Here is a 10,579-nt window from a genome sequence, read left to right as displayed (position 1 = left end):
TCTTTATTATCATCACAATCCTTCTAGTCAAGAAGAAGTCTGTGTATGGACGGGAGGTGCCTTCCTTCCTTATTAACACTACAGCCCTTCAATTAAAAGGGAGTCTGTATACGGATGGAGGTGTATCACAGTCGCAGGTTCGGGATTTGCATCGGCTATCAATATTGCGGTCAAGTGCTCATGACTTAATATGTGAGGTATTATCCGTTCTGGCCCATGGGCCTCACGGTTTTGCCCCTCTGGATTTCAATCCAAAAGGTACCTCACATGGAAAGGATCTTGACTTACAACCAATATTGGACTAATGGTGCCCTCCTTCTTTACTATCACTAAGTACCTCTCACATTATTTTCTTGTGCATATATATTATATTTTTCTTTTAGAGAGCGAGTCTTGGAGCAATGGTAAGATTACTTTATTGTGATCTGAATATCAAATATTCAAAATACAGAAATAACTATTCCGCATGTCGTGGCAAGTTAAGGTTGGATATGTGGACAAGGATCCTCTGCTGTACACGCGATGCATTGCATAGGGGGTGCTCATACGTATACTCTATCAACGATGGATGGTGCATGCGGCCGTGCGCAGCACGCATCGCACAGCTGCATGCATGCACAAACATGCATGCTATGCATCGTATGGTGTGGTGCACAGCAGATGATCCGTATGCATATATGACCATCTCTAAATTTCATTATAGTTGGAGCTTCATACACTCGCCTTCCTTTGGCTCATTCATGACATCTATCCATGCAAAAGATCAACATGATCTACTTGAGCTAAGTCGTGCATGTTGTGCATCATATGGTGCGGTGCATAGTAGAGAATTCGTATGCATATATGGCCATCTCTAAATTTCATTATAGTTGGAGCTTCATGCACTCGCCTTCCTTTGGCTCATTCATGACATCTATCCATGCAAAAGATCAACATGATCTACTTGAGCCAAACGGCGTCTCTCTTGATGCTACATGTTAGCTATAGATTTTACGTAGAATCTTGATCAAGCGAAAAAAAAAAAAATGCAAGAACCAACGGCATTCGTGGCCAAGTATGTGATTCTGCATGGCCTTCACTAAAACATGCATAACGTTGGGATCCGCATATGGCTTCATTCGAGAATTGACCTTCAAAGATTGATGCTCTTTCTAACTGACAAACATTTTTGGCCCTAGATTTTGTCTAAGAGTTCCATTATTTCGGAGGTCAACAGGAACCTGAAAATGGAAAGTTATATTTTAGAAATTTTCCTTTCTTAATTTAGTAGGCCAAGTATATTCAAAATACCTTATAATTTCATAAGCAAGCATTCAGATGAGTCGAGTTGACTTGTGATCCAACTCAACCTGACCTGTTGAGGCCTGACCCAACTCGTTCTTGAAAACTTGTGGAGCTAGGTTAGGTTCAAACATTAAACCCCTTCTACATTTTGGATAGAGTCTGAATTTTATAAACTTCAACCTAATCTAATCCGATATGGTCCGTATAATACAACGATCTATTTTAGAGCTTCCTATTAGTTATCTCACCCGAGTTAAATCTGAATTGACTCCAAAAAAGTATGACAAATCATTTCTTTCTTTTCATTTATTAAGAGAAAATACTCAAACTGATTTTACCATATTGAGAACAGTTTGTTGAGGTTATCAACCTCTTTAAATATATTACAATTCCTAGATAAACATTGATTCAAAAGCAAGAGCAAAATTTTTTCGTAAAATATTATTATTTAGCAAATATAGACCTAGACGTAAACAAGATCTAACTAGACATGAATATTTAGGGTTGGGTCTGCATCATATATGATCTCGATCAGATTTGAATAACCTGTTGTGTCTAAAATATTTTACATGGACTCAACCCAACTTGTTCCGATCATCTACTAGATTGGATTCAAGTCCAATACTAAGACCCATGTAAGAAATTGAGTTAGATAGGGATCAAGCATGCCCCAACTAGATCTGATCCATTTGTAAGCCTATTCACATTTAACATGTATATTTATCATGGAGTTAAATTTCTAATTTTGAAAATTTTGTGATTTAGGCATTTGATATTTTAGTGATTTTATATATAAGATATCCTAGGATTAATTTGAGCGAGATATTGATTTAATCAACAATTATCATAAGGTTTTCTTCTACTTTGCTTCTTCTTCTCTTTTTCTTGGTTGAAAGGGAGGCCATGCAACTTCTTCTTCTCCTCATATCTTGTAGGTGTATGTTGCATCACCTCTCCTCAGCAAAGAGGTTTTAATGCAGGAAATAGTGGGGGTCAAATGACGAGTTAGAGAAAAGGAGGTAGTATAAGCGGAACTGGCTAAACACTTCTTCTACAAGGAATCCACCTAGGAGATAGGTGCAAAAGACATCAAGGAGAACTCCTTCAAAGCCAAAATCTAAATTCTCATAAAATTATCAAATCCAGAACTACTTTCTCCCTTAAAGCCTAATCATATATATGCATTGAATGGAACCAGCCTCCAATTCCATGCATGTTATAAGAATGACATAATAATTTCCAAAAGTCGTACCCATGAAAGACTATAAATAACAAGGAGTCAAACTATTAACATAACATTAAATGTAAAAAGCAACCATAAAACTTAATTAAAGTACTATTTAGCCTAATAAATATCAAATACTTTGAAAATTCCAAAGGCGCGTATTACAATCTCAGCTTTATGGAATGAGCCTCAAAATAGATTTCTAGAAATGAGCTTTTCTCTTGTTAGGCATGCCAATTATTTTTCTCAAAACTAAAAAGAAAAGCCGAGCTATCCTTAGTAAGTTTTTCTTTTCTTTAATATGCAAAGAGAGGAAAAAAACCCATCCAATTTTATTATAAAAAAAAGTATAAAAAAGATAAAGAAAATGAAAAATTTTTGGTACAAGAGAGAAAGAACCCATCAACATCAAAATACAAATCTCAAATTTAAATTTCAAAAGGAGCGAACCCTCGTCTTGGCATCGACGGGATGAAGCAATGCTGACTACTGGAGGAGAACGTCAAAACTACTTATCTCAGAAGAGAAAGAAAATTAACGGCTTTTCAATAAATCGATAACACTTTCATCCAACGTGCCATCGTGTCACGTAAAGAAGGGGGCTGAAGGGCACGGCCTTCGTCAAGTCACGAAGAGGAAGAGAGAGAGTTGGATCACCATCGAAAGGAACCGACGAAGAGGGAGAAAGAGAGAGAAATGTCTGCCATCTGCGTGCATTGAAGGGAGAGATCAGCCGATGGAGATCTGAACTCAAAGAGAAGAGGGAGAGGACGGGTCCACCCTTAGTAAATCGTTTGGTCTGTCCTCGTCGCTTATTATCAGTTTATTTTATTTTATTTTATTTTTTTTCCTTCTATCAGCCGACACTGGACAAGATGCCACATTCCATATTTAAAACCATGTATTGATGGTTTATAGCAGTCTCCGAACTATCACCCTTGCTGTGCTTGGCTTTATTTTTCGGAAGGAAATGTTAATAGGAAAAGTAATCATCTATTATGACGTTGGTTTTTATTGATTTACCGATGATTGTTCCGTTTAGTGATGTGTTATTTTTAACCTCAGGAGCTTTACTCCCAGAGCATAACTCTAGGAATAATCCATTCAATTCATCTTAATGTCATCGGGAGAGGGAATTAGCTATTCAAAAAAAAACATGAATGACTGAGACTGTCTTGTTTATTTACTTCTAAAAAAAAAAAAAAAAAAAAAATCTTTGGTCGTTTTACCTCTTTTAAACCTCTAAAATTTTCCTATTTGAAGAACTAAACCGTAATCTAGTTTAGAATGTCAAACACCGTCTGCTTTCGAGATATATTCATTCAAGCAAAGAAGGTTATGAGCATTCTTAGCAGTTTCTGATATATAAAATCAGCTATATTGTCAGTGATAACATGATAGCTTGCTTGTCGTATTGCCACAACTGTTATGATTTGTCAAACATAGGAATATATGGACAACAAAGATTGCTTGATGATATTCTTTTAGTGATGAAACTTAAGTTGTTCAGGTAACTGAATTTCAGCTGATATTACTTATCTTGTGCTTCACTAGGGTTATTTTCTGTAACTATTTTATTAATTAGCTGATTGTTCTTTCCTAACAAAGAAAACAAAATTGTTATTCTTCTGACCTTGCTTTTGATGATGACATGCAGATCTGTAAGGAAAAAAGGTTGATAATTCCTCGGTAATTAAGATGTTCAGGCTGTCCTCATCATTCATTAATTAAAAACCATCTGTTTTTTGTCTTTATTTTAGTTTGAAGGGGATTTTATGGGTAACAAATCATCGTTAATGACCTTGGCATGATGTGTCCTCTGTAATCTCAAAAACTCAATTTACAGACCATAACTGAAGGAACATGATCAAGATAGCTCACCGTCAATAGAGTTGCAAATAGGATGCTAGTTATGACAAACACCCGGAATGCTTTAGACCTTTCATCTGACAAAAAATGAAAAAGAATTTAGACATTTCTGCTCAGTTTCTTTCTCAGAACTTCGGTATTTGCATTTAAAGAACTAAGCTGCAGTCCAATTAAGAATAAAAATATTTTGTCATATTGCAACACCTGCATAAAAATATTTATTCAAGCAAAAGAAGGTTGTTCATGTATATCCCTTATCATATAGAATCAGCCACTTAAATTTCCAGGGATAACTAATAGCTTGCTGGTTAACCAGCTTTATTTCAGCCAATGGCCATCCTTTTCTACTTGGGGTACATCTGGGGCTCAGAAGCAATGGCGGCATCACAATAATATTTCTCAGAAAAACATAATAGTTTGTTTATTGCATTATCACAGTAGGACTTATCCACCATCCTTTAGTTGACAGAAATTCAGGGGCAGTGTCAATGCAAAATATAGATTTATTGATGATATCGGTTGAACTATGAACATAAGTTTTTTGATGGAGGCAGCTTCTGCTCCATTTAGATTATTCTCTACACTGTTTGGCAAATCAATTTGGATGGAAATTGAGGGCGACAATTGGTTGTGCTGGTAAAGACTCGTACAGAGACAGCAAAAATGTCCTGAGCTTGACTGATACTGGTGGCATATCCACCATTATTCTCCAAAAAAGAAGTTATTTTTGTTCAGTGTTTTTTGCTCTATCCTCACCGTTTTTCTTTTTCCCCTTCCAATAAGTTGCTGTATTCCATGGTTACTGGCTAGATGTTTTTTTTTTCTTTTTTGTGGATCTTCTGTGAGTTGCATATCCAGATAACTCATTTTCCATAATAATCATTTCATCTGATTTAATCGATCCTCACTGTATTTTCCATTTAAATGTTGATGACATATAGAATAGTGAGGCAACAGTAGATAGAGATCAATTTATCAATTACTAGGTGTTACTCGAAGTATGAGAAAACAAAATCCATTTGATATAGTTGTGGCTAATCTAACCAACCCATTAGATTAGTGAGGCTAATAATCTAGGAAATTAATTTATGTATGATAAATTAATTGCATCATATATGATCCACGTTACATGTCACTGCAAAGTCGGTTCTTGTTTATTTTCATAGTTCACCCTCATTGCTTCGTACATTGGTCCCCACATACTGCTTTCATGAATTGCCTTTGTTGTAGTTGATCATGTCATCTCAATTTATTTAACATCAGTTCTTGGCATTCTAGGCTACAAAACAAAATTTTATAATCCACAATCAAAATAAGTTGTCCCCAGTTTATTCCAAAAACAAAAAAAAAAAAAAGGGTTAAACGCTGATACTTCTTTTTCAAGTGTCTAATCTCATAACGGGATAATTAGAACCACCCAAGTGAAATCTGGAAATTGGTACTGTTATATTCAGGGATTTTACTGATTTTAAAGGTTGCTAGTTGATTCATGAAGAGCAGCATATAATGGCTCCATGAAACTAGTTGCTCTTGTCAATTCTTCACCATCATATTCTTATTAACTTGGTCATGTATGACCCCTAACTCCTTGATCTTTACTCAGGGCCAATGTGCCAAGGGGAGTATGGCACATTCTTACCTGTTGATATGCAAGATCCTGTTGAATGCGCTCATCACCTGAGAACTCGGCTGAAGGTCCTTTGCATTCTTTCTATTATTGCTTTCATCAAGTATATATTTACATTTTGTAGCCAAGTAGAAGAGGTTAAATCCAGAAACTAATGGTATTGCATTTGGTCCTATCTAACCATGATGTTGGTGCATAAAAAAGAGCTATGAAGATTCAAAACTTTACTGTATGGCTATTGCTACTCTGGAGGATGCTAGAAGTATAAAAAATTTAGCTGATCGGTTAAAGGTTTGTAGAATCTTCATTCTTTAGCTCATTGTTTTGTAATATTTTCTCTTGTTTGATCTTTTTCTCCTGTCATGATGTTGATGATGAATGTTGCAGGCCTTGGAAGTTGATATTAGTAAAATACATCTTGAGGGAGCACTAACATTTCTGAAAGGTGCATCCTTGCTCGAGGATTGCATCATTCAAGGTGAACAACCAAGAGAGACTAATTATGTGTTGCATTACTATAGAGACGCAGCAAGGCTTTTCAGGTAATATATCTAAATACTTCTTTAAAGGATAAGATGCTAGATTTAGTTAACTTAAATGATGTTTACCCTACTAGAGTTGTGACATTTCAATATTTAGTTTGGAAGCTTATCTGACTTGGCAATGTTGATCGACCAATGTTATTTAGACAAATATAGTGTAATTAACTTTAAATTTATATTGATCTAGTGTTGATATCTTTTTTCTTTTTTCAAAAAAGTTTCCTGTCCTAAAGTTGCCAAACAAAGTACTCAAGTATTTTCCTCAATACTGACAACATACCATATTTTGTACCATCAATTTGACATTTGCCTTCTCGACAAACATATTTTCCACTTAAAAACTGGAAGCTTTATATCGGTTCGATTATTCTATAGAATATTTGTGTAATTTGTGCATATTTGAACAAAGTGGGTGCCATCTTGAAACTGCAAATGTCCTTATCAAGTTTTGTATGTGTTGTGCAAACCCTACTGATGAAGTTCCTAGAACTGCTCAAGATTCAAATGCCATCTTTATAGCCAACTGATTTTTTTTCTATACTGGATATAACGATACTCATCCCATTGATGATTTGAATCATGAACAAAAACAAGGACTCTTCAACTACCAAAATTGAGACACCTCTTGTGACCACCCTTTGGTTGAGTAGTAAAGCAGTTGGCTAAGATTTGTAAAACACTAGTCTTTTTGTCATTGTTGATGAATCAGAAGATCCAAACTTCACCTTCATGAGTTTATAGGAAATCATGGTACTTGACTTGTTTCACAACATATGGTCAATGAATCGAAAATCTTATGATTTGTTTCTAAATTATGTCATTTTCCTTTGATGTACCATCATCAGTAGTCCATCAAAGTAATGTTTTGTTTACATATCATGCTTTTCCTTTTTTATTCTCCTTGAGTCCTACAGAAATTTTCAACCTAATGATTTTTTTTTTTTGAACGATTTCATCCTTACAATGTGAGGATTTGAAAGTTATATCTATTTTTTGACTTGAATATGTACTCAAATGTAGGTACTCTGCGGCAACCTATGAGAAGAATGGGAAGCATGAAACAGCAGCTCTTGTGTACAAATGCCTGGAGTTTGCATACATGAGAATCGTCCATTTATTATCTACGACTCTAAATAAAAGAAGTACTCAATTCACCACTGAACTTCTATCTTGCCCCTCTCTTATGAACTTGAAACACTGTTAATTTTTGAATATCTACTTTGATCTCTGCATTCATAAAATCAAGCAAATGTTCTTCTATTGGACTTAGAACTTTGATATGTTTTCTTACTCAGGTGTCATCTTTGAAAGGAGTTTTGAGAAAAAAGCTGATCGCAAGCAGCTTCTTTGCATTGTAACTTATACTCTCTTCTTCCTATTTTTGATATTACTATCAGGAATGGGAACAATATAACTGTTAGTAGTACTACAAATAAATGTTGTTTGTTAGGCTTTACATTTCATTTAAATAATGAAATGAAATAAAAAAAGAGTGGCTAAGAACCCCCCCGAAAAAAGGAGAATTCAACAAAAGAAGAAATCAAACATATTCCTAAATATAATATGTTGTTTGAGTGTACCTCATCGTTAATCAGCCATCTTGTTGGAGCAAATTTTGTCTGCCATGAGTGCATGAAAGAGATTGTCTCCTAATATAATTTAAGAAATATCATCGTGTCTGGATACAATTCCTACAAACTTGTGGAAATGTAACCAAACAACACAAACATGTAGATCCCAATCTAAACTCAACAAAAGAAGGTATAAAAGTAGAAAAACCCAAGAACAATTATAACAGAGGAATCCACAGTTGAATAATAAAATAGTTTATTAATTCTTCCAATTTTCTTAAACTCATTTTTAAGTTTGAAGCATAGAGCATATTGGTTTAACTGTGTTATGCAGTTGCAAACCATAGTCCAATAAAGAAATTGTTGATATCCTCAAATTGTTTTTTTCTCTGTTTTCTAACTATACCGACTGATATCCTGATTCTAAAACTATAAGATAAGAAACCTGGAACTTAGTTTTTCTAAATTCAATTTAATCACATTTTTTTTGTAAATTCGCCCATATAATTTATATTTCCTTGTGTCTTATGCTGATCTTAGATTCACTAGTTGAAGTCTCAGTGTGTTTTTCTTTCACAGGGAGACCATGCTAGGTGTGCTATAAATGCAGGACGGAGATCACTCCATATTTTGGAATTCGGTGTTCCACAACAACAAGGTTCTCAGGGATGCATGTCATCAATTAAGAGGGTTATCAGTTGTGTTCACTATGATGTTGGGCACTTCATTCACCTTGTCAATCTAGCACTGAAGGATACAGGAATGTAGAATACAAGTACTGAGATCGTAATATTGGAAGTTGGTGAATAGATAGTATCAGGAGTACTAGTTTATATTTTGTCTTTACCGAGGGACGGGTTTCTTTAGCAAAGACGTTAGTTGGGAAGAACAAAATTGTTCCCTTTCCTCAACACAGTCTTGCTATAAATTTTTTTGGTACTTCTGTATTCATTTGAAGCCTTGGATATAAGTAATATTTTTCTGTTTGAGTGGTTCAAATTGGATGATTTGAAAAGCAAAGATGGAGGATAATACTGCAAGGATTTATATACACCTATTGAGATCTCATTGTGCTCTGGAGCTTGCTATTAAACACCACGCTTGAAGCCGAGGGATTGTCATCAGCAAAAAAGGCTCTTGATTTCAGTTTCTATGATGCGGAAGACTTTGTTCATCTCATCATGTTATCAGTGAAGGATGTAGGGATGCAGAGTGCCAATTTAAGATCTGTAATTTAAACAGCCTGTGCACAACGTTCATGGTTTTTTTTGCAAAACAAACATTGTTGCAGTGTCTGGGTATATACTTGTATGGTTAGGATAGGATAACATTCCCTCGTGTAATTATTGTCTTGTTGTATTTTTTATTTTTTTTTCTCTATTTTATATTCTTTTTTTATTTTTTTTTCTATTTTTGTATTCATTCATTCTTTCATTTGAAGTTATATAAAAAGTTATCCTTTTCCATGAAACTGGACTTCTCCTTTTTCTTTCTATTTCTTGGGTGAGATTGCAATCACCTTGGATCACTCACACTTGGAACTTCACGCCACTAGAAGAGTGCCATGCATTAAGCTGGCGTGAATCTGTTTGCTGATATATTCAGTATATTTACGATGCAAGTGATGATACTGTATCCCATAAGCAATGTAATGTTTGTTCTTAATGAAGCAATACAGTGATCCTGCCACCTTATTCACACTGAAAGAAAAAACTAGCAACATTAGTCCCGGCTCGTTGGCTCACTTTGGTGTAAATTTAAAACATGCATGGGCTGCACACAAGAAACTTTTAGCATGAATTTTACAACATCCAGACCCCCATGACCCTAGAAAGTTGGTGAGACTGTGTTATAAATTTGGGCGTTTTGAATATTATTAAGCGTATTGTTTGAAAAACAAAAGTAAATTTGTGTATCGAGTGTTTCTGTCGTGAGGAAGAAAGCAACACAAACACCACAATGAGGACAGGAGCCAAGGAACCCACCGTGGTGATGAGAAAGCAAGCTTTGACTGACTCAGATTTTGGTCATTGATAAAGTAGAATAGATCTTGAGAACTTGTCGATAACAGCTTGATAAATAATAAAACTGGTTCTTGCCAATAGAAAGAACCAGCTAAATCTGGTCTTGTCCAGGGGAGAAATTGTCCAATTTCAAACTGATTTCGAATCCTTATTTTTTGTGCTACCATTCACTAATTACATACGATGGGCCATAAAAGTAGAAAGATCACTATTTATATAAGTAAAGCGAATTATAAAGAATTAACAATGAGAGGAACTTGTGACTGAGAGTGAAGAAGCATGTGGCATGGAGTTGGTGGCACGTAACACCTTTTAAAACCATAATGCTGAGAGCAAAACCATATACCCTACCCATAATTCTGACTCACAGTTTTGGTTCACGAGATTAGAAGATGGGCACAGGACTAACCCAACAGTTGGTCCTGTCCAGCGTACAT

General features: G+C 35.2%; 1 protein-coding gene across 1 annotated transcript; it reads left to right on the top strand.

Annotated features, from left to right (window-relative positions):
• Positions 1-3,166: 3,166 nt before the first annotated feature.
• Positions 3,167-9,448, top strand: LOC105041588 (cysteine-tryptophan domain-containing zinc finger protein 7-like). Its single transcript, XM_010918529.4, has 7 exons — positions 3,167-3,306; positions 5,982-6,073; positions 6,210-6,296; positions 6,393-6,547; positions 7,568-7,689; positions 7,843-7,901; positions 8,698-9,448. Exons 2-7 carry the CDS (start codon positions 5,987-5,989, stop codon positions 8,884-8,886), a joined length of 699 nt encoding a protein of 232 aa, XP_010916831.2. The 5' UTR covers positions 3,167-3,306; positions 5,982-5,986; the 3' UTR covers positions 8,887-9,448.
• The last annotated feature ends 1,131 nt before the right edge of the window (positions 9,449-10,579 follow it).

Source organism: Elaeis guineensis, chromosome 3 (assembly GCF_000442705.2).
Source record: "Elaeis guineensis isolate ETL-2024a chromosome 3, EG11, whole genome shotgun sequence".
Classification (NCBI taxonomy): Eukaryota; Viridiplantae; Streptophyta; class Magnoliopsida; order Arecales; family Arecaceae; genus Elaeis; species Elaeis guineensis.
The sequence above is the reverse complement of the archived record's forward strand: the minus strand, read 5'-3'. Positions and strand labels throughout refer to the sequence as shown.

Excerpts from the sequence above, each read along its gene's own strand:
- LOC105041588 (XM_010918529.4), top strand. The coding sequence starts at position 5,987 with ATGTGCCAAGGGGAGTATGGCACATTCTTACCTGTTGATATGCAAGAT. Across the intron at positions 6,074-6,209 it reads ACCTGAGAACTCGGCTGAAG|AGCTATGAAGATTCAAAACT; the intron begins GTCCTTTGCATT and ends TGCATAAAAAAG. Across the intron at positions 7,690-7,842 it reads TACGACTCTAAATAAAAGAA|GTGTCATCTTTGAAAGGAGT; the intron begins GTACTCAATTCA and ends TTTCTTACTCAG.